The sequence below is a fragment of the Genypterus blacodes genome, unplaced genomic scaffold (assembly GCF_046128005.1).
Source record: "Genypterus blacodes isolate CSIRO-AG114 ecotype Tasmania unplaced genomic scaffold, CSIRO-AGI_Gbla_v1 ptg000131l_1, whole genome shotgun sequence".
NCBI classification, from domain to species: Eukaryota; Metazoa; Chordata; class Actinopteri; order Ophidiiformes; family Ophidiidae; genus Genypterus; species Genypterus blacodes.
In genome coordinates this window covers 1,697,751-1,719,301 of record NW_027466933.1, presented here as the reverse complement: position 1 = coordinate 1,719,301, position 21,551 = coordinate 1,697,751, and the positions used below count along the sequence as shown (strand labels likewise).

Sequence of the window (21,551 nt, the reverse complement as noted above, 5' to 3'; positions counted from 1 at the left end):
CCCCTGTTGGGAGTATTTGGAAAAGTCCACAAATGTGATTGGGTCTTTGGGTACTGTGATGTTTTCTCCTAAAATTGTAGTTTAGGATCTAACTCTGATTTCTTTTGTCTGTTGTTTCAGCTAAATGCAAAGTGAACTGACCTGCTTGTTTCTTATTGGTCCAACACTGTTGATAATACAATAATATTAATAATAATAATGGTAATCCTGTGCAGCACTGTTCATACAGCTCAAAGTGATTTTACATTTGAGAATAATAATAGTCATAAATACATAAAAACACAGATTATGATTGCGGATTATTATGATGTTTTTATAGTATAAAGTAGAAACAAAGCTACGCATTGACATGGTCTGATGAGTAAACATCACTGATTTATACACACACACCTTCAATCATCTTTTCAAGTCAAAATCCAGATTTTTTTAAATGTAGTACAAACACACTTTTATCACATTATATATTCAACTTTGACTCCTAGTCTGTTTTTTGCCTTGTGGAACTAAAATGAGAACCAGTCAATTTATACCAGTATGCATTTTCCCCCGACTGGCCAATCACCAGCTTCTGAGGGAGGAGCTGCAAGTTAAAGTGAAGCATTTCCAAGTAAACAAAGGAAATTACTGTTTACTGCAAAGTTGAAGTTGAAGTTTTGCGCAAACAATCAGAACTCAGAAGGTAATAAGACGCCATATTCAAATATTTAATAATGTTCTGAAAAAGAGCTTCATGCTTACCATGCCACACAGCATCTTAGTGCTCCGGTTTCTACAGTGTCTCCCTGCTCTCTGGCCTCAAAGAAACCTAATGTTCAGCCTGTGGTCATCACGCTAAAGTCTGAGCGTCCACCTGCCCGCTGCCCACTGAGCTGCACATGATGGAGGGATGCAGAGGAGGTGCAGCCTCTCCTTCTCCTGCACTTGTTTCCCTTTCCTGTCTGGGCCTTCTCAACTTGCCCCTGCATCTAACAACAAATCTGGGCTCCGCCCCTTGTCCCTGTCATGACTATTCATTAACTGGCCAGGCAGGTCCAGGCTTGCCCACCTAGAGATTAGATCCCACCAATACTCCAGATCAGGGGGGGACCGAAGCTTGTGTGTGTGTGTGTGTGTGTGTGTGAGAGAGAGACGATAAAGGTATAATCCATAACTTTTCTTGTTTTCAAAAATTTTAAATGTAACAGCAATTTTCTGTGGCACTTCTGTTGTATAACTGATTCGACTGATTCTTTGTTTTCACATACATGTCTGCATGTAGTGTGACTCTGGCATACCTGGGAGAAGGGCCCAGGCCATTGTCTTTTAGTGATGAATGAGAAAGTGAGAGCTACTCCAACCCACCAGGGGGTAGCATTTTGCTGTTTTCGCTAGTCTGCAAGTCGGAAACATTGTCATAGAAAGAAGAAGAGATAAGTTTGTTTTGTAAACAAAAGTAAAAAGACAATGGCAGAAAAATAAAGATGGAGAAGCAACAACAAAAAAATCTGACACCCAAAGTGGAGGTGGTGAATGACCTTTTGAACTGATATGTTAAGCTAAGTTTATATTTCTTCATTTATATTCAGAATTATGATTATAATTCAGATGTCAGAGGAGAGGCGTGAAAAGGATCCTCACTCCAAGGGGAGACACAAGGTGCACACATCTGCAGACATTTGCTCGTTTGAACACACACATGCAGGTACAGAGACACACAGATGGCGTCACAGTGGAGCAGCAGGGGGTCCTGGCTTGCTGACTAATTAGCCCTTCCCCCCAACACACACAAAACCAGCAGTCCTTACAGGCCACTGTGCAGGGTGGAGGGAGGGAAAATGATGCTGAGGAGAGGGAAACTAAAGGAGGGAATCTCCTCTGCAGTGGAGGGAAAAGTAAAAGACACCAGATGCAGGCAAAATGTAACGAGTAATGTCCCTGTGAGTAACAGATGTGACGCCAATCCCTCAAAAAGGAAAAACAAAAATTCATCCAAACCAAACCAAACCCGCTCTCTAAGCTGTGTGACTCTTTGTGTTCCTACCATGACGTTGTCGTTCATGTCCCTCATGTGGTACACGTTCATGGAGACCTCTGCAGTGCCGCGGTGGCTCCCTGGGGTGCTGGTGGAAGGGACCGGGCGCTCGCCAGGCTGGCTGCCCGGGGGAAGCTCGAAGTAGGTGCTGTCTGGCTCCCTGTGGGGACACGACACCATGGATACAAGGGGAGAGACCAGCTTCAGAAAAGGTACACATAGCTCAGCTCAGGTGTGTCTTTGTGATGCAATAATAAGATGTCTATATGCAAGGAGGTTAATAAGGGAAAGGCTTTACGTTTTTAGTTTTAGGCTAATTTTTTAAAAAGCCTAACTAATTCCAAATGTAAATTTTATTTTACAGCCGATCCACAGCTATTATAATCTGTAATGTGATGTTTCCTTGCTGGAATGAATATTAATCACATTATATTATTATTATTATAAGAGTTAGTTTCACATTTTAGGAGCGATGTTAAAGTTTTTCATCAGAAAATATTGCTGATGTAATCTCTTGTGTTTTAGATGAGACCATTTTTATGCTGTTTTGGATTTAAGTCTTCCATCTGGAGACCTATATAAGCATGGAATGTGTGATGTCATTGTTAATAGATGTTTACACTCACAAGGAGCTCCACAGGTGCTCAAAGGTGCCTCCTTCTTCAGTGACAGCTGACTGGGACATCTTAGAGGATGGGTAGTCCGGTGAGGGGCAGATCACTCTGTACACACACACACACACACACAGAAAGATGGGGTGGCAAGAATTAGTATGATGTTAACATTTTTTGGGCATTTGACTACAGGCATAAATTAATAATTAATAATCATTACTGTCACTGTAATCACATCACTGTAAAACACACACACACCCACACACCCACACACACACACACACACACACACACACACACACACACACACACACACACACACACACACACACACATTTCCATCCATCCAGGTGTGATCACACCACTGTGGACCCACTGAGGTGGCACAGGGCTGTCACGGGGCCTGGGCCTGCCTAGACCTGCCTGCCTCATCACGTCTCACCCCGTGTGTGTGTGTGTGTATGTGTGCGTGTGTGTGCACTAAACGCACTGAACATCAGCTCCTCTTCCTCCTTCAGTCTCAGACACATTATTGTTATGTTTGGTTTAAAACCAATCGATCTCTGCTCTGCATTGTTCTGAATCCTCTGCTATTAACGACAGCAGATTATGGAAAAATGCACGTGAAAAGTTTCTACATGTACAGGCAGAAATGTGAGGCCGCACAATTAAGCCAAGACCAGCTGATGCTCTGCGTCCGGATGAGCCCGCATTCTGCCCAGCGTCCGGCCCTCCGTGTCGGCCCCCGCATGTGTTACAGTGGAGCCTGCTTCCACCTCAGCAGCGTCATATCTCCTTAGTAACTAACCCCTTTGTAGGATTGCAGGGGAAACTGTGGCAAAGGTGCTTCATAGACATATGACCGTAAACTCAGCGTAACATGCGCGTTATCTGACAACGAATACGCAAACTCTATCGCGTTGGTACTTAAATTCGACCCTGTGAGTTAAAATGATCTTTGCTGTTGCATTATCTTTTTTTGTTGTTGTTATCTGCTCTGAATCGATCGGAGAAGTTCTGTAGCTTAGTAAACACTGGAGGTGACGTCATGCTGTTTTCAAAAAGCTGTTTGTTTGTCCCCACAGCAGATCCTTGACTGTTACTTTATTTAATTTATTTAACTCCAAATGCAATAATAATTTTACGCATTTTATTACAATAAAGTTGGCATGACAAACTGTGTCGCCTCCTCTGAACGCGACACAACAAAAGAAATCAAGGCCCATGGACGCAGAACCCCTCAGAGCCCCGCAGAGTACCGCAGAGTCCCGCATGCAGCTGGTTCATGTCGCTCGGTGCTGCTCCCGCTGCTCCCGGGGCTGCTGCCGCCTCTCAGCTCGGGAGCTCTGAGCGTCTTATTCCTCCTGGACTCTGCCACTATTTTCACTTAGGCTGCACCGCAGGGGAGGAACCGCTTTTTCCTACCTGACAGATCACTTGCTCATAAGATTTTGGAGCGTCGAGAGATGATTGTGACCGTCCAGCTGGACTTCTGTCACATCTATGCGGTCCTATAGCAGACTGCAGGTAGTCATTAACTATAGGCTCTTATAGTGAAAGTATCTCACTAAATTAAGGCCAAATCACCACCATAAGATATGTTTTACTTTATAAAGTATAGCCTATTTTATGTTTAAATGGCATTTGCAAGTAGTGAATCGTGAATAGCAAAATTTAATCTGACAGTGCTGAACCCTTTTGATATAAATTTGCGTTCATATGTTCGCCACACACACACACACACACACACACACACACACACACACACGCGGCTCTCTTTAGCTTCAGTGAGCACGGCCTCTGCTGGCCTTCTGTCCAAACGTCTCGCCGCGCTCTAAACCTGACACTCATGCCTCTCTGATACTCACCTGTCCGTCTAAACACTGTGTGTCTCCACTCCCAGGTTACAGCACCCATGACAACACACACACTCTCTCTTCCACACACACACACACGGCCTCCCTATGGGTAATTTCCTGCATGAATACAGACCCAAGTGACAGGAATAAATTGATTTTAATGTCTTATCTGAGATTCGACCTTCAGGCCCTATAAGTGAAAAATGTGTGTGTGTGTCATTGATGGGATGAAAAGCCTGTTGACCCGCTTCAAATTCGTGAATCAACTTTCTATTAACAAATGCTTTGATTATAAGTGCAGGACCTGTTAATTCTGTTGAAAAGATAGAAGGATGATGCTTACAGCTTTCCAATTTGCTTGATTTCAAATGTAATGTTTTAAAAATATTCTTAATATATATTTAACCCACGAGATACTGTCATAGATCAAATAAGAAATATGTTTCAGAGTTAATATTTACATTATGTTTTGTCTGTATTAAATGTCCAGACCTTCATCAGTAGCTTCAAATTTAACAAAGAACGACGCAGAAATATTTTTTAAGTCCTTCATGCAAGTCTTCAAATGATTATCTTGTCATATGTTGTAAATCTAATGCCAATATATGATATAAAAACGTAATGAGAAACTGCAAGGCCTGCTGATGAAAATAAAATAAAACATCACTTAAATCCCGTGATCTCCGCTTCTTTTCATGCATTAAAATAAACCATCTTACCTGAAACGTGTGCTCCAAATGCAAAAGCCTGGTAGTTATGTTGCGCAGAGCACTTGCGTGTTTGTCATCGAACATGCCAAGAGAGTGACCCTCCATAAAAAACGACAAAAACATGAAAAGTCGACCCTCTTCACTACACTTGATAAGAACGATTGGAGATTATTGACTTTTCGGGGTAAAACTATCAGCGGAGGAAGAGGAGGGCCGACTGATTAGCGAAGCTGTCGAGGGAAGAGTGAGCCTGGCTGGGGGAGAGGAGGTGAAGCGAGGGAGAGAGGCGCAGGGAGGTGGTGTAGCCGCGGTTTGGGCGCACATAAGCGGGAAACCTTCTCCAGCTCAGCAGAAGAATGACGGAGGCATAAATATAGGAAATATACCAACGATTCCAATAAGTGACACATTTAATGCACAAACTCTTTTATACTATTATTTTAATATTGTGTCATAACTGTGTTGTTCATCTTTGGTTATGTATGTATCAGGTCTCGCAGCATTGGCGTTATGTTTTATTATCCATTTTTGTACACTTTGTATTTGAAACGTTAAATAAAATGGATCATTATTATTGTTATTTTAACAGCGATCACAGGTCACATTCAAAAGAAGGAGCCGCGGAAATAATGTTTGGTTTAAAATAAAATATAAATCAGATTGTCCTACAGGTAATGGAAGAAATGATACGAAGCTTATATGACAAATAATGTATTCGAACACATAAAGAAAAAGAGGCAGAATGGTTGACAGAGATAACAAGCTGAACTGCGTTTCCCAGAATGCAACGCGATGCAGGCAGCTGTTAATTGGTCAGCGTCACCCGCCGCTCATACAAACAAACTAGCCGCACGCGCAGCCTGATCTCAGAAACAACAACAATGTCAAGAATAAAAGTTGAATAAAGGACAAAGTCTCCTATAACTGTTTGATTCGTCTTCACTTTGAGGTAAGTCTGACCGCAGGCTGTAAATTCCGCAAACATGAGCCCTCTGTTAGCTTTGGTTAAACCGTGGAGGAGTTAATCGTTATCGTAGCCGTTAGCACGTTTATTGTCCTTCATCAACATACGACGGCGGTTAAATAAAATGCACAGATAAGAGGATAACGTTATTGTGACCTCATATTCAGTTTGTGTTTATGTTCAGTTTTGTTTTGCTTTGTTTTATTTAATTGAAGTTAAATTACGAGCCAGCTAGCAAGGCTCGTTTGCTACCTGTAGCTCTCCCTTTGTCACAGGTGTATGTAGCTTTAACGCTGGTGTGATGTAGCTAACTACATTACTTCACCTTTGCGATTCACTTAAAAACACGTTTTACTTTATAATTTCATTTGTAAACATACATTTTATGTCCACAACTAATGTAGACAAACATACATTCAGGCACATTCATTTCACAGCTAAACACAACAGAAGTGAAGTTGCAGGCTCAAGAGTTCTTAGTAAAACAATATTCCATGACTGGAAAGGAAAATCGGTTTTATAAAAAAGTTTCCAAATATTATAAGACAGATGGGAAACATTGAAGCTTACTGCAATCACAAGTTTTCCTCGCATTAAGCTACAATCTGGGCACATCTGGATCTGAATGCACATCCGTTGTTACTGCGAAGTATTAGCGCACATAAATATATGTACTTATTCATTATTTTTAATAGATTGGGTAAAAACACATTTTTGTTTTGTCCGTGGACACTCAATGTCAGTAATGGATCATAAACCAGGAAAAAAGGTACGAATTCCTTTCCGGGAAATGACAGACAGCTTATTGATGTTCGATTGATGTTTTAAAAATGTCTAAAATCATTGTTAATGTGGGGTTTGTTTGCTGTGTAAAGTGTATTATAACTTCAGACTTATGGCTCCATCATGTGTTAATATGTGGTTACTACATCATTTCAGTGTCACCCTTAGTAAGAAATATCAACAGTTTTCAACTCTTACTGAATATTTGTAAACCTCTGTAGAGGAAATACATTTATGGTCACATTTTGTTTTTTCTTGACAGACAGATCCACAGGTCAGAAGATGAATTTCTCTGAGGTCTTCAAGCAATCTAATCAACTCTGCAAAATATCACCAGATGGGAAATATTTGGTAAGTGGTTGAGTTGAACTTAGATACCTGCCACTGCATACACACGTGTTCTGTGTGTGTGAAACGAGCATGTTAAAGAGTAAAATGAATTCCCACTAATATTGCCTGTTACACACTTGTAATAATTCTGATCCGTAGCAAAGTTATCCATCAGTCTGTCTCTGTCTGTGTGTCTCTCAGGCTACCTGTGTGCAGTACAGGCTGGTGGTGCGAGACATGAGCACCCTGCAGATCCTGCAGCTCTACACCTGCCTGGACCAGGTGTCCCACATGGAGTGGTCCTCGGACTCCCTCTTCATCCTCTGCGCTATGTACAAGAGGGGCCTAGTTCAGGTAGGACGGTGAGAATTATGAGCCTGAGTGTGAGATGTGGCATTTGTGTCAGTTGTGAGATTACAATGTTTCATGTCCCTCCTCATCTTCATATTATTGTAAATTGAATAGTTTTGACACAGAAACGCATCACAGTAACAAGTAAGTGATGAGCATTTCTGGGATGATGGTTTTATTACACGGCAGAAAAGCTAAATGTATTGACTTTGTAACTGAATTTCATCTCCTTGGAAAGACGTACATACACACAGTATTCTGTGTCTGAGAAGATGTGAGACTTATGGTTTTAAATTGTGAAATGTTACGATTAAGCAGTTTTAAATCATTTTGAAGTAGAGAAAGGGTAAATGATGGATGAAGTTTTTCTGAAATCTTAGAATTAAGCGTTTGTTTATCTGGCGTTGTCTCTTTTATGAAAATGAATCTGGCAGGACGGGAATATGTTATTTGTTGCCGTGCAGTAGTCTGGAATGATGACGCTGAGTTTGTTTTGAGTCCTGAATGTCGACATAAAAAACCCCAGATAAAACAAAGTCAGAATCAGAAAGTATCAGAAAGATTAAACATGTGCACAGGTCAGAGATAATAACTTCAAAACAATGTAATCCACTGCTGCCACATTATAGCAGACATGGGTTGTTAACTTTCCTTCAACCGTTTGCACCATCAAGATTTTTTTTGCTTATTTTTGCGTTTTTCAGATATAAAAAAGAAAAACTTGCTAAATGTTTCTCCATTTCTTGAAAAGTGAGTGAGTTCCACAGCATCTTACCTGTGAAGGGGTAACCACCTCCAGTCCTTCATGGTCTCTGGGCTTTCTTACTTAATGCAGTTTAAGGAGAACAGGATGTGTGTGTGTGGTTGTCATCAGTGATGGCTGACGGTCGTGGTCCTGGTGTTACTATCTCTCTCTCTCTCTCTCTCTCTCTCTCTCTCTTGTCTCCTCAGGTGTGGTCACTGGAACAGCCCGACTGGCACTGTAAGATTGATGAGGGCTCTATAGGTCTAGTCTGCTCGCGCTGGAGCCCAGACGGACGTCACGTTCTGAACACCACCGAGTTCCATGTAAGTGTGAAGTCAGCGTGTGTGTTCATCCGCAGGCATGTGAGTTTTTGTGTATGGCCGGCCCGGTTTCAACTGTTGCTGGCCCGCAAGGAAGGGAGACCTGAAAATAGCCAGACACCAGAGCCTTCCTTGAACACCCCAGCACACACACACACACACACACCTGCTGCATGTATTCAGCCTGATTTCATAGCTCCCCTCCTGTTAGCGTCCTGTCATACATGAGTCTCGAGTACGTCTGGAACATTGGTGCAATGCAGCTCTGGTATTTCCTTTGGCAGTGAGGCTGTTAACGAGGCTCTGTCGCTCATAAAAATATAATCAGAGGAAACCTCATGTAAACCTCATTCATAGCTTCCTTTGCTATACAGACAACCTAATATCAGTAAATGATAAGAAGCAATTTCATGTTTATTGATAGATATTTGTGATGTAACGAATAATCTTGACCCATCGTCTCGGACAGAATTCGGTCTGTTTGAAATGTCTGATTCACCAACAAACAAAGAAAGTCAGGAGATGCTGTGGGCACTTGATTTAGTTTAGAATCATCTGCAAAAGGAAAAGCAGTCTAATAAAGCTGCGTTGAGCCAGACTCCTGTTTTATACTTTATTCTGCAGTAAGCACGTGTTGGCAGGGGCGAGATGTCCCAGCCTGCTGCCTCCAGCCATGTTGAATATGACAGGGGGCCGCTGTGCCGGGCCCCCCGCCACCGTGGTTCCAGGAATCATTTGACAGGTGCTGCTGGTCCGACTCTGTGTCTGGTCTGCAGGAGGGTGCAGGGAGTGCGAGCGTCTGTGGCACGTCTGCTTTGTGTCTGTCTGCATCTTCAGGAACACAGGGAGACGTCTGCCTGCACAAAACACTCAAACAAACCTCACTCTCTGTAACGTTATGAGACGAGTGTATTTGTACGGCCTCATATCGGTGTATTGACCCGGTGCAATGCTCTTATATAGGATGAGATCATTACATTACATTACAATTACATGAAAGCTACAGCCTGGTTCTGAGGCTGTGCTGTCATTTAGGTGAAAATTGAAGTAAGTCAAACCCGTGGAGCAGATTTCTACTCCACCGTTCTCCAGGTGTACAAGGAGCAGTGTGTGACCAGAGTGACTCAGCTGCCAATCCCGTGATATAGGTCAACCTGCTCAGATCAGGTATACTTCTACTTTGTTGCTTTCAATCACAACATGCTGTTAAATAAAAGCTAACTTCCCCTCAAAGTGTGGCCTGACTGGAGACTTTAGATCCGTGTCAGTGCTTCCTGTTAAAGAGCATGTTTTTGTGATTGATGTGAGTAAACTCATGTAACTGAGGTGGACGGGTCGGTGCCGCCCGGCCGAGGGGCCCGGTGAACTCACCTTCACCCCGGCCCAACATTTCATTAAGGCCGAGCCAGACGAGTGTTGGTGTTGAGTTTCAGCCCCGCTCATAAACAGCCTGCTATATTAACTTGTTTAGGGACAGCTGCCTGCGGTGTGGACCTTGCCTGAGTGTGTGTGTGTGTGTGTGTGTGTGTGTGTGTGTGTCTGTCTACGTGTTTGTAATTCTGCTTAGCTGGCTGTGTGCATCTCTGTGGCTGTTGTATTTGTATTTTATTCTTAACTCAGGACAAAATTGTGTTTAGTCTCTCTTGATCTTTGTGCCTGTAGAGAGTTATTAGTTATTTGTTATTAGTGTGTTGTTTTGTCATCAGGGGAACAGCACAGTGTGTACTGACAGGGCGGGACAGGACAAACAGACCTTAGATGTGAGGGAGAGGACTCATGGTAAAAACAGCTGTTTTCAGAATTGGCCACCGTGCCACAGATTTATCAGAACAGCACCGCGATGCATCGTGAGAGACGACGCCTCTCCCACATCCACGTTAATCCACCTTTACCAGAGTAGCGATAAAGCGAGGGCGGAAAAAACCTCCAGCCAAGGCCGGCAGTGAGCTGGAGCCCTCTAATGGTTTTCACATTGTTGGGGTCAGATTAGGTGGAGCATTCTTGCGTAACACTGCCGGAGCCTCGCTAACATGTAGCATTGTTGCCAACAACAGCACCGATCCGAGCTGCAAACGCTGCGGGCAGCTGCTGAGCGCGCTGAGCCGTGACGCGGGACAATAGCTCAGCCACACTATGTCTGGCCTGTAAAAGGCTCCAGTTCCTTGGTAGAATCATGAGGCTGTAACAGGAGGAATAGGCTATATTGGTTAGAGATGGCTTTCTGTGTGGAATGCCCACAGTCTAATCCTCTGCTGACAGATAGGCCTACGTGGCACCGAGCGAGCGAGCGCACTCACTCACTCACCCACCCACTGCTGCAGCATTCAACCAGGAGCCCAGCAGGAATGGCTCATAGATGGCTCTCCTTCCAGGTGTCTGTCTTCTTCATCATGTGCTGCTCTGTAGGGAGCGTCCCCCTAAGGCTGCGGTCATCTTGTCGTGTGCTTAAAATGAGCTATCGTCCCACTTGGCCCAACGTCTTAAGGAGATCCTGTCATAACACGTCAAGTAAAGTGTGTGTGTGTGTGTGTGTGTGTGTGTGTGTGTGTGTGTGTGTGTGTGTGTGTGTGTGTGTGTGTGTGTGTGTGTGTGTGTGTGTGTGTGTGTGTGTGTGTGTGTGTGTGTGTGTGTGTGTGTGTGTGTGTGTGTGTGTGTGTGTGTGTGTGAGAGAGAGAGAGAGTCTCTGTGGGCTCCACAGTGGTCAGCTCCTCCAGCCTCCTTTAGAGAACTCAGAACCTCCCACACTCTGAGGAATCTTTATGACTGACTTTATGAAAACGATACTGAAATAAAAATGGAAGTATTCAGTCGTCAATGCTCTCCAGTTGAACCTACGCTGGCTGGGCATGGACGTGAAGTTTTCCTTTGCTGATGGCTCAACAGCAGCTGCTGTGATTGGGTTGTGTGGTTTCATACCAGCTTCAGTCCCCCGAGCTGCTGCTCACCTTAGTGAGGAGACTTATCTAAAGTCTAACTTTACCAGCTTGGGATCTTGTTGCATGCCAGCCGACACGGAGAAGAATCTCCCACCTATTTTCCTCAAGCTGCCCTTCCTCCTGCAGTTTAAAGTTACACTGCCTTTTGGGTCTTGATCTCTCCACATCCCCATGTGGTGGGTTCAAGGCATTTAAGAAGTGTTTGCGTGTTTGTGTTTTGAGATATGTTGATGTTGGTTGCCATGGCAGCATGTCTCTGGGGAAGTCCAGGACGCGTGCAGCGGGGTGTTATTACAGGGCCGCACAGCTGGATGTCTGGACACACACACACACACACACACACACACACACACACACACACACACACACACACACACACACCCCCCACACCCCGGACCGGTGAGGAGACAAACATGGACTCAGTCTGTCTGGGATTGTTTTCAATGCCTTCATCTCTAAAGCTGCTCAGTCATTTCTAAATGTGAGGCTGCATCTGAATTTACACCAAAAACAATCAAAGTTTCCATTCCGTGCCGATACATTTGCCTTTTCTCCCTCTCTTGTTGTGTAGTAAACCCCAGATAGCAGCCAGGAGGTGTGTGTGTGTATCAGCTTACTGTGAGCTGTAAAGGAAGCTATGAAGGCCATGCATTTAGCACCTCTGTGTGCTCTCACTGTTCTGATTGTTCCTAACCACTTCTGTCCTCTGCTGTGTTTAAGAGAGGAGCATTAGGAGGAATAACGCCACTGCATCTCGACACATTCCAGCCGGGCTTCACAGCTCTGACCTGCTCCGTGTTCTTCTGGCCTCTGGGAATGTCATCGTAGGGATTCAGAGTAGTTATTAGAGATTACATCGGGTAAACGAGGATTAGGACATGGAGGCAAAATGTGTATTGTAGGAACAGAAGCTAATTATGTTACAGATTTTAGTTTTACTCCGGTTAAGCTTTGGATCCTGCTTCTGTTAATCCATTCACTCAGCTGATCTGTGTCACCGCCACACACATTCACACTTTCTCGTACTCTCATCTCGTCTCACACTCTTTATCTCTGGCCTAATTGCAGTACAGATGTTTAGGTTATTTGTGTAGACATGAGATCTGTGAGCAGAGATGCCCCAGTATGACAATACGGGATAAACATCAAATATGAGTTTATGTAAGTTTGTAATTATACAATCAAGGAAAATCAACAGGAGCTTTTGTTGATTGTCACTCATAAGTAGTTGGATCACACTAACACACACACATCCAGACAACAGCAGTGCAGACAAACCTCGTCCACGCGACTTAGCCGCACACTGACGCGTCCCACTGCTGGCTCAGTGCCACACACAGACACACACTGTTGTTGGCATGGATCTTGTTGACGGGAGTCTGGCAGGTATTCCAACGTCCCCTGTCAAAACGGAACATTAACACATGCAGGGGCTTTTTTAACGCTGCCTTGTGGCCGCAAAGGTATTCTTTGGCATTGCTTTCCATTTGTGGGACTACACACACGCACACACACACACATGCTGGCGACGCAGCGTGCTGTTAATTTGTCACACTTGTAGCGAGCGTGTCTAACATTACATCTTGGCCGGTCCCAGTTCCTTCTTCCTCTGTGTGGAGACGATGCTGTGGATCTGTTCATCAGCGCTAACGTGCTTCAGCCCTGATTTAATACAGGCTAATCTGTCACAGCCCCGTCAATAAGCACTAAAGCTGTGTGTGTGTGTGTGTGTGTGTGTGTGTGTGTGTGTGTGTGTGTGTGTGTGTGTGTGTGTGTGTGTGTGTGTGTGTGTGTGTGTGTGTGTGTGTGTGTGTGTGTGTGTGTGTGTGTGTGTGTGTGTGTGTGTCTGTCTGATAGATCCTCCACATAGTCAGGACCCGACAGGCCCCGGTGCTAATGACGGATCTGAGCGTGGGTCAGTGGACGGATGCATATCAGAGTCTCATGTTCCTCATCTGTGACCTCTTCAAAGACGGACGGCGCTCGGCCCCGGGTCATTAAAGGTCACGCTGAATCATGCCGGTCTGCATTGTAGCCTGGATCTGCCAGCTGATGGACAAATGGTGGTTGATGAGGAGGAACACTCAGAGGCCTCATTAGCCCCGCTGTCCTGGCTGATTGAGCTCTTATTAATAGGCTGCTGTTGACATCCAGTCGCCGTCCTCCACACTCGTCACAATCTCTGCCTCACTTCTTCTCACAGAGTGGACATGCTACTGAAAAGGACAATCTGTAGATTTTAAAAACTGCATTCTCATCTTCAATCTCTTCATTTTCATGCATTTGATGCGTAGAGAGACAAGTTAGCGTTCCCTAATCTATGGTTCATGTTGCCCCTGGGGTCACGGTGTGTATTTGTGTACGTAGGATCTGTCAGTCTTGTAACATTGTCTTCTCTCTCCTCCGGTGCCACGACAGCTGAGAATCACCGTCTGGTCCCTGTGCAACAAAGCTGTGTCCTACATCAAGCATCCTAAAGCCTGTCAGAAGGGTGAGGCTCTTCTTTGATTTGTTGAGATGAAGCCTATGAGAGTGTATTTATGAGCGGGAGTACCTGAGGACAGGGCCGGCGGGCCGAGCGTCAGCGCCATCCTTCACATGCCGTCCTTTACCTCACGCTGCTGCCGCCCCCCTGCTGACAGCTGTGCGTCTCCTGGGTAACCGGGCCGCGCTCCTCATAACGGACCTGTCAGCAGCATCGGGAAATATTATTGTCTGTGGCTCGCCCGCCCGTCGCCCCCGTGTGACCTTTATATCAGCAGGGCCGCCGCACCGACCATCAGATGGTGAAATTTGAAAGTCTCACATAACGGCAGCAGGGTGAGACAGGAGCAATGGAGCGACGCATGCAGTTAGCAGAATGTCCAATGTTAGTGATTATGTCCTTGATGTGAACATGGCACCATAAAGTCAGTGTTTAGTGATGTTTGTGTTGTGTTTTGTGTTGTTTAGGACATTCAGGAACATTCTAGGTGATGTTGAGGCAGAGCTGCTCTCTCTCCAGAGTTTCCACATGCTTGTGATAGCGCTCTAGTTATTCTTCATCTCCTCATAATCCCCGCAGCTTCTAAGTTGACAAGCTTAATGTGTTCTATTTTAGATTTTCCCCGGGGCTTTGGACGCACGCCTGTTTGTCACCGTGTCACTTCCTTCATCACACTTGTGGCTACACGCCGGCGCTGGTTGTTACCTATGAACGTCTGTCTCTCTTCCACAGGGTTAGATTTCAGCAGAGACGGACACTACATGGCCTTGGCCGAGCGCCGCGACTGCAAAGACTACATCAGCGTGTTTGTGTGCGATGACTGGCATTTATTAAGGGTGAGTGAGACACAAGCAGCTACCTGACTTAAGCTGTGGTGTAACCGTTACTTTCTACAGATAAGAAGTGTGTGTGTGTGTGTGTGTGTGTGTGTGTGTGTGTGTGTGTGTGTGTGTGTGTGTGTGTGTGTGTGTGTGTGTGTGTGTGTGTGTGTGTGTGTGTGTGTGTGTGTGTGTGTGTGTGTGTGTGTGTGGTCCACTCTGTCTCACAGCATTTTGAGACGGAGACCCAGGACCTGGCGGGGCTGGAGTGGTCTCCTAACGGGTGTGTGTTGGCGGTCTGGGACAACTGTCTGGAGGTGAGCTCACTTCTGCTCTCCTCACTCAGTAAGAGCTGATGTCACATTTACTGTATATGAACCTGCTGTTATGTGTGTGTGCTTGTGTGTGTGCAGTACAAGGTGTCGCTGTACTCTTTGGATGGCCGCCTGTTGTCCGTCTTCTCTGCCTATGAGTGGTCACTGGGCGTCAAATCTGTGACCTGGAGTCCCAGCAGTCAGTTCCTGGCCATCGGCAGCTACGATGAAAAGGTACGAACTGGAAGTGAACGGTCACACTTGAGGGGAAAACTGCTTTATAAGCATCTAAACTCAAATGTCATGTGTGTTTAATCTTATCCAATCAGGTACGTATCCTGAATCACATCACATGGAAGAAAATCACACAGTTTGAGCACCCAGCCAACATCAACAACACCAAAGCTGTGAGTATTCATCCTAAAGGTCATGTCAGGTCAACAGAAACATCAAACTGAGCAAACGGATCTGACCGGCTGTTGTTTTTGTCCCTAGGTTGTGTATAAGGAAGTGGAGAGGCGGCCAGCTGTTCCCACAGACGACCTGTCCATCCACAACATCTCAGTGGGATCCTCTCTCTTCAGCAGCCAGAGCAAATGTATGTCGAGGCCCCCGATCAACACAAACCAGCCTGACCCGGTGTGGGCTGGATGTATTTAAAGTGTAGTCGCAGAAGTGACGGAGCACAGAGTAGATCTCGTTCATGGTGGCGTCGCTGTGTTCCAGATGAAATCTCTCCACTGCCGGTCCAGCTTCCTGTCGTCAAACCGGACCCGGACAGAGCCAACCCTAAGATCGGCGTCTCTACTCTGGCGTTCAGCTCGGACGGCCGCTATCTTGCCACCAAGAACGGTATGAAACCACAGCTGAACCCGAGATGACTTCATTATACTGACACCTGCCACCACTTTGGCACAAACACGGCGTAGGCTTTGTACGATTACGTTGCGTTGGTTTGGTTGTCGTTTCTGGCCGCAGACAACATGGCGAGTGCGGTGTGGCTGTGGGACATGCAGAAGATGAGGCTGGAGGCGGTGCTGGAGCAGACCATGGCCGTACGCTGCTTCCAGTGGGACCCTCGCTGCCCCCGGCTGGCGCTCTGCACCGGGAACTCCAAGCTCTACCTGTGGTCGCCTGCAGGCTGCGTCTCTGTCCAGGTCCCCACTGAAGGTAACACCATGTGTGTGTACAGAGCAGGGGGAACACACTGAGGAGGGATGAGCCATCGTTTACTCTTCATGTAACACCCTGATGAGGAGCTGGCTGAGGAGTTTGTCTTGCCATCAGAATATGAATGTTAAAGTCGCCCTAATGACTTTAAAGAATCACTTCATGCCCTCTGCTTAAAAATATTTAAGATTATACAAATCTGTGTAATGTCTTAGCTGAAGACTATTTTATAATAAGAGATTTGTTTAATGGACCTGCATGCCTCTTAAACTCCAGCAGAGGGCAGTCAAACTCTCCAGTCAGAGCCCAATACACTCTCTCTCTCTGTGTGTGTGTCTCTCTCTCTCTCTCTGGTCAGGTGGTTTCCAGGTCCAATCACTGATGTGGCACTGCAGTGGTGATGCTCTGATCCTGATCGGCAAGGAGCAGCTGTGTTTGTGCTACATGGACACTGAGCAGGAGGACAAGTGACACATACACACACACACACACACACCTCTTTAAGGACCACATCACGTGAGGAGGGACTTCGTTCTCCGTTTCCATGGTGACCTTCCAAGCCTCGAGCAAAGCCACTTTATCCTGATTATTGGTTTGTTGTTGAGTCAGAATGTGGTGACGTCTAACTGAAGCACCAAACACTGTGACAAGATCATTCAGAAATATTTATACATTTCAGTGTACAAACTTTTAGTGTCGTGTTTTTTTGTAATACATTAAAAATATTTTGAATAGATTGTGGAATACTGTGTCGTCATTTTGACATCAGCAGGCAGAGTGGGAACCTCAGAGCCGTCTGCTGTCTGAAGTTAGAACACAGACGCACCTGAACAACCGTGTCCCAAAACCGTCTCACTGTCTCCATTCTATACCTGTGGAATTAATCTTTGTCTTTGTGACGATTTCCTAAACTTACCTCAGTTTCTAATGAGGCTCAATCTGCTTGCAGGGACTGAAAACAGAAGCAAAGTGAGTACAGGTCAAACTGAATAAGCGGCCGGTTTGAGACGAGCAAATCCTTGGAAGAATTGAAGAGTTGACCAGAGTCCAAATAAGGGCAGATAAATAAAAACTATTTAATATTTACAAATCCAATCAGATTATTCCTTTCAAAAGCAGCCATCATGCAAACTTAACGTGCATGCATACACACACACACACACACACACACACCAACAACTGAACACCCAACACAAACAAAGCATTTTAGATCATTATTCATTGGAATTGTGGAGCACAAACATGGACTTCATCTTATACACAACATCCATCATGTGTAGTTAGGTTGAAATCCATCCATTATTCCCACGGCACTTCCTTACATGTCCTCATGACTCAAACTGTTAACAATTAACGGTTAAAATCAATGTGTCAAATCATTAAGGCAAATGAAAAGTACACGGGACCAAAGTATACAAGGTCAAGTTGCATAAACACTAACGCACATCTAGAGTCAGAAGGATTAGCTCGTGTGCTTTGTGACATGATTTAGTCAAATGGCACAGAAACGAGCACAAAGCTGTCACAACGTCTTTGTTACAGTAAAGTCACGTGGCTCCTCTCACCGACGCTCACTGACGCTCTTCAAACACGCCCAAAGCCCCGAGCGAGCAGCAACGGTTTACATACTAAAGCAATCATGTGACTGCTCAGCTTAATGCATGACCTGCTCATATTCTCTCAAAACCACAATCTCTCAGTTTCATATTAATGGACCAAGCGTGTGGATCAAACTTTTAAGTTAATGTTAGTTTGACTGCAGAAACACCTCAAACCTGAAACTATGACCTCGTTAGAGCCTAAAGGTCACGTTACTTTCTCTGATGAACCCTGCAGCCGCAAAATACAAGAGGCTCAGTGCCCAAAACGAACATGGAGGTGATGAACTGATGCATGCATGGTGCCTTCGCTCTCCACCTGAAGCTACATGTGCGTAAAGTGCAGAGCCGCTGCGAGCGTGGCAGCTGTTTGTAAGAACGACGACGCGATGACCTCATGAGAGGATGACCAACCATCTGTAACACCTGCTGACTTCTACACAGGTTGTCCTGGAGCAGCAGAAGCTTCCCTCAAGTGAACACAGTGTAACACACACACACACACACACACACAGGCTGAATTGTTGAATTTTGAGAAAGTGAATTTCAGAATCCGATCTTGCCGCGGGTCATGGAGTAGCCTAGCTTAGCCTCATTGTTGATGAAAGACATGATGCCCAGGTAGGTCTCGATGAGCAGGGGCCTCTCCAGGATCAGGACGCCATTGGCCCGTCCAGGGATGGGGTGCTCCCTATGGGCCCTCTTCACTGCCTGCACCAGCTGGGTCCGGAAGTTCTCCATCTTTGTGGAGAGAAATGACTAAAATGTGAAACTGCAACACCTGAGAACCTTCAACTACAGAACCTGGCGTCAAATTAAAAAAGTATTATTTGAAGGAAAGTCATGTATACAAACTTTTAAGTTCTGTTACTCAACATTTTCAGGTCAGGATGGATTTAAAAAAAAGCAGGACATGATCTTTCAGATGTCCTAAACCTCTCAGTGATCCCTGAGCTGAGTTACTCAACATCTCATTTTGGTTCGTACCTGGCAAAGAGACGCCACCTTCTCGTCTGCGCGGGCCATGGGGTGATCTGTAAAGGTGGCGTAGGGCATATCTGTGGACCAGGGGTTCCAGCGGTTTAAGAAGGAGGCCCGAGGACGTTTGTCCCACTGGATACGAATCCCAAATCCTTCCCTCCTACAAACAAACAAAGCTGTGAGGTGTGATGTCATGGAGGGAAACAGGAGTTCATTGAACAATAACGCACATCTACACATCTTTGTCATTATTTATAATTCATGTCACTATGTCTTGTCGGGTCTACAGATAAGTGACTGCAACAACATCATCTGTTATAACTTGTCGTCTTACTTATTCAGGGATTTTGGTGGGAACTCAAACTCTCCCACTGAGATGGTGTCCACGGCGTTCAGAGAGATCCTGACCACCTGCTGACACAACAGGTTGATGAAGTCGTACTTGCACACCAGCAGGGACCTGCACACACACACACACACACACACACGTGAGCACGAGAGACTTCCACGTCAGATCACGCCAACAATAACAATGAATGAGACGACAAACTGATGAGTTACCGATCAGTTATGAGCACAAGCCGCTCCCTGTCATTGTTCCAGTGGTCCACTCTAGAAAGATCCACAGAAACAAACACGCCCGTTACTTTTTGGATCATCCTGTAAGACTAACTTGATGTAGACAAGTGAATCCAGGGACGTGATTGGCTAAACACACCTGCTCTAACAGCTCAGGTGTGGGAAAGATGGAAATTAACGTGTGTGTGTGTGTGGACTCACTCGGCCAGCAGCCACACGCTGAGCACCTCTCCGTCCTCTGAGGGCAGCGCCACGGTCCTGATGTCACTCACTGCCTGCTCGATGGTTCCTGGCTGAGATCAGCATCCAGCTTATTACTGTCAACTACAAGCTACAGCCAAAGCTACAACAAAAGCTTTATTATCTTTTTTGACAAAACACAGACATGGGGAAGGCTGAAAACTACAATTAAGTATTTTAAACTCGCGATATCTGAAAACATGATATGTTTATAAAACGCTGAATGGGCTGAAAGTCTTCAATTGTTTCTCTGCCTGAAAGTTTGAAGTGCCTGGAGGGAAGTTGAAGAGGTTTGAATGGGTTTAAGTTTTCATCTGGAAAATGCTTAATATTGCAGAAAATCTGAAAGATATGAACACGAAAATATCAATAATGTCCTGAATACTCTGAACAGGTTGATGTGTGAATGATGTCTGCAGGGGGAGGAATGCAGAAGTATGTGAGTGCCAAAAACATGGATGAAAGAGAAGAACAGTACCTGGATACAGGACTGGCACCAAATATAGAAACTCAAATAAAAACTCTCCAGCCAGCAGACTGACACTTGTGCGTCTGCGTGAAGTGTCGATGGACGGCATGAAATCAAACTCACCCTGAAGACGAAGTAATCCTTCACCTTCGCCTGCATCGTGGGGTTGTGGATGTGAAACGGCGTGAGCGTCTGCAGCGGCGGGCAGCAGGACGCGGCGTGTCCCAGGCTCCGTCCGGCCTCCGGCGGCGTGAAGGCGACCTCCACCCCATCGTCCGTGTCTGCGGGGTGGAGGACCGCAGCGCCCGGACTCTCCGCGTCCACCGCGTCGTTCAGCTGCAGCATCGCGCAGAGAGGCAAACGAACCAAAGCCTGAGAATCTGCGGCGACTGTTAGACGAGGACTTCTTCTTCTTCTCCCCGGAAGGAAGATGCAGCCATTGCGCACGAATGTTTTGATTCTTGGGGGGATCCAGGAAGTAGCCGGTGCCCCCTCCCCTCCCGACTTCACTTCCCTTTAATTTCCTTCCCCTTAAAGAGACAAGGCTTCGCTCTAATGACCGGAGAAGCCGCCCAGAAGGAGATCTGTACAGAGCTCCAGGGGGCCCTCTAGTGGTGGCTGGGGCGCAGGACCGTCCTCGCAGTATGAGCGCCTCTGTGTTACATTAGAAGCAGCACAGATTGTGTTGAGATACAAAACAATTAACATCACAAACAAACATCAAGACACACGAACACGTCTGAAAGACCTATTGGTGATTTCAGAACTTGATCTTCATTTATTCCAGTAATTCCAGTGACTTATTAAGCGTAAACTTAATGGGCGAATAAAGCTATTCTAATGTTTTTGTGTGCCCAAGTGCGCTTAGTTACAATGGCTTCCTCGTCATGTACGCTCATCTGAGGCCATGACACAGCACTGGATCCACACCACTTTGCACTTTGGATGTTTAACATGATGATAAACTTGTGTTAATCATTCAAGTGAATCTGGCGGATAAAGTAGATAAAGAGATAACGCCTGACAAACAAAACAACCGGGAAGTTTGTGTTGACGATTGTCAAACACATGATGAGGCTCCCATATGTACACACAGGTTATATAGAAAGGTCAAGATTATTTATCACACAATTTAGCACTAAGTTCAGGGCAACACGAAATACACAACTACACAAAATGATGTAACACGTTCAGCATCAAAGCTATGTTGAGGAGGAAGTGTTTTGTGTCTAAGCAGTTTTATCTAAAGCTTATAGAGACCCATCAGCTGATAT

General features: G+C 45.4%; 2 protein-coding genes across 2 annotated transcripts; one reads left to right on the top strand and one right to left on the bottom strand.

The window, feature by feature from the left end:
- Positions 1–6,016: 6,016 nt before the first annotated feature.
- On the top strand, positions 6,017–17,145 carry wrap73 (WD repeat containing, antisense to TP73). The gene is made up of 13 exons (XM_076163346.1): positions 6,017–6,143; positions 7,204–7,292; positions 7,473–7,625; positions 8,574–8,690; positions 14,042–14,114; positions 14,841–14,944; positions 15,157–15,243; positions 15,340–15,474; positions 15,570–15,647; positions 15,736–15,838; positions 15,967–16,092; positions 16,219–16,410; positions 16,769–17,145. Exons 2-13 carry the CDS (start codon positions 7,224–7,226, stop codon positions 16,879–16,881), a joined length of 1,350 nt encoding a protein of 449 aa, XP_076019461.1. The 5' UTR covers positions 6,017–6,143; positions 7,204–7,223; the 3' UTR covers positions 16,882–17,145.
- Positions 17,146–17,462: 317 nt separating this feature from the next.
- tprg1l (tumor protein p63 regulated 1-like) lies at positions 17,463–20,811 on the bottom strand. Its single transcript, XM_076163348.1, has 6 exons — positions 20,401–20,811; positions 19,770–19,861; positions 19,551–19,601; positions 19,324–19,449; positions 18,996–19,149; positions 17,463–18,749 (listed from the first exon to the last, which is right to left on the bottom strand). Exons 1-6 carry the CDS (start codon positions 20,620–20,622, stop codon positions 18,555–18,557), a joined length of 840 nt encoding a protein of 279 aa, XP_076019463.1. The 5' UTR covers positions 20,623–20,811; the 3' UTR covers positions 17,463–18,554.
- Between the last annotated feature and the right edge of the window lie 740 nt (positions 20,812–21,551).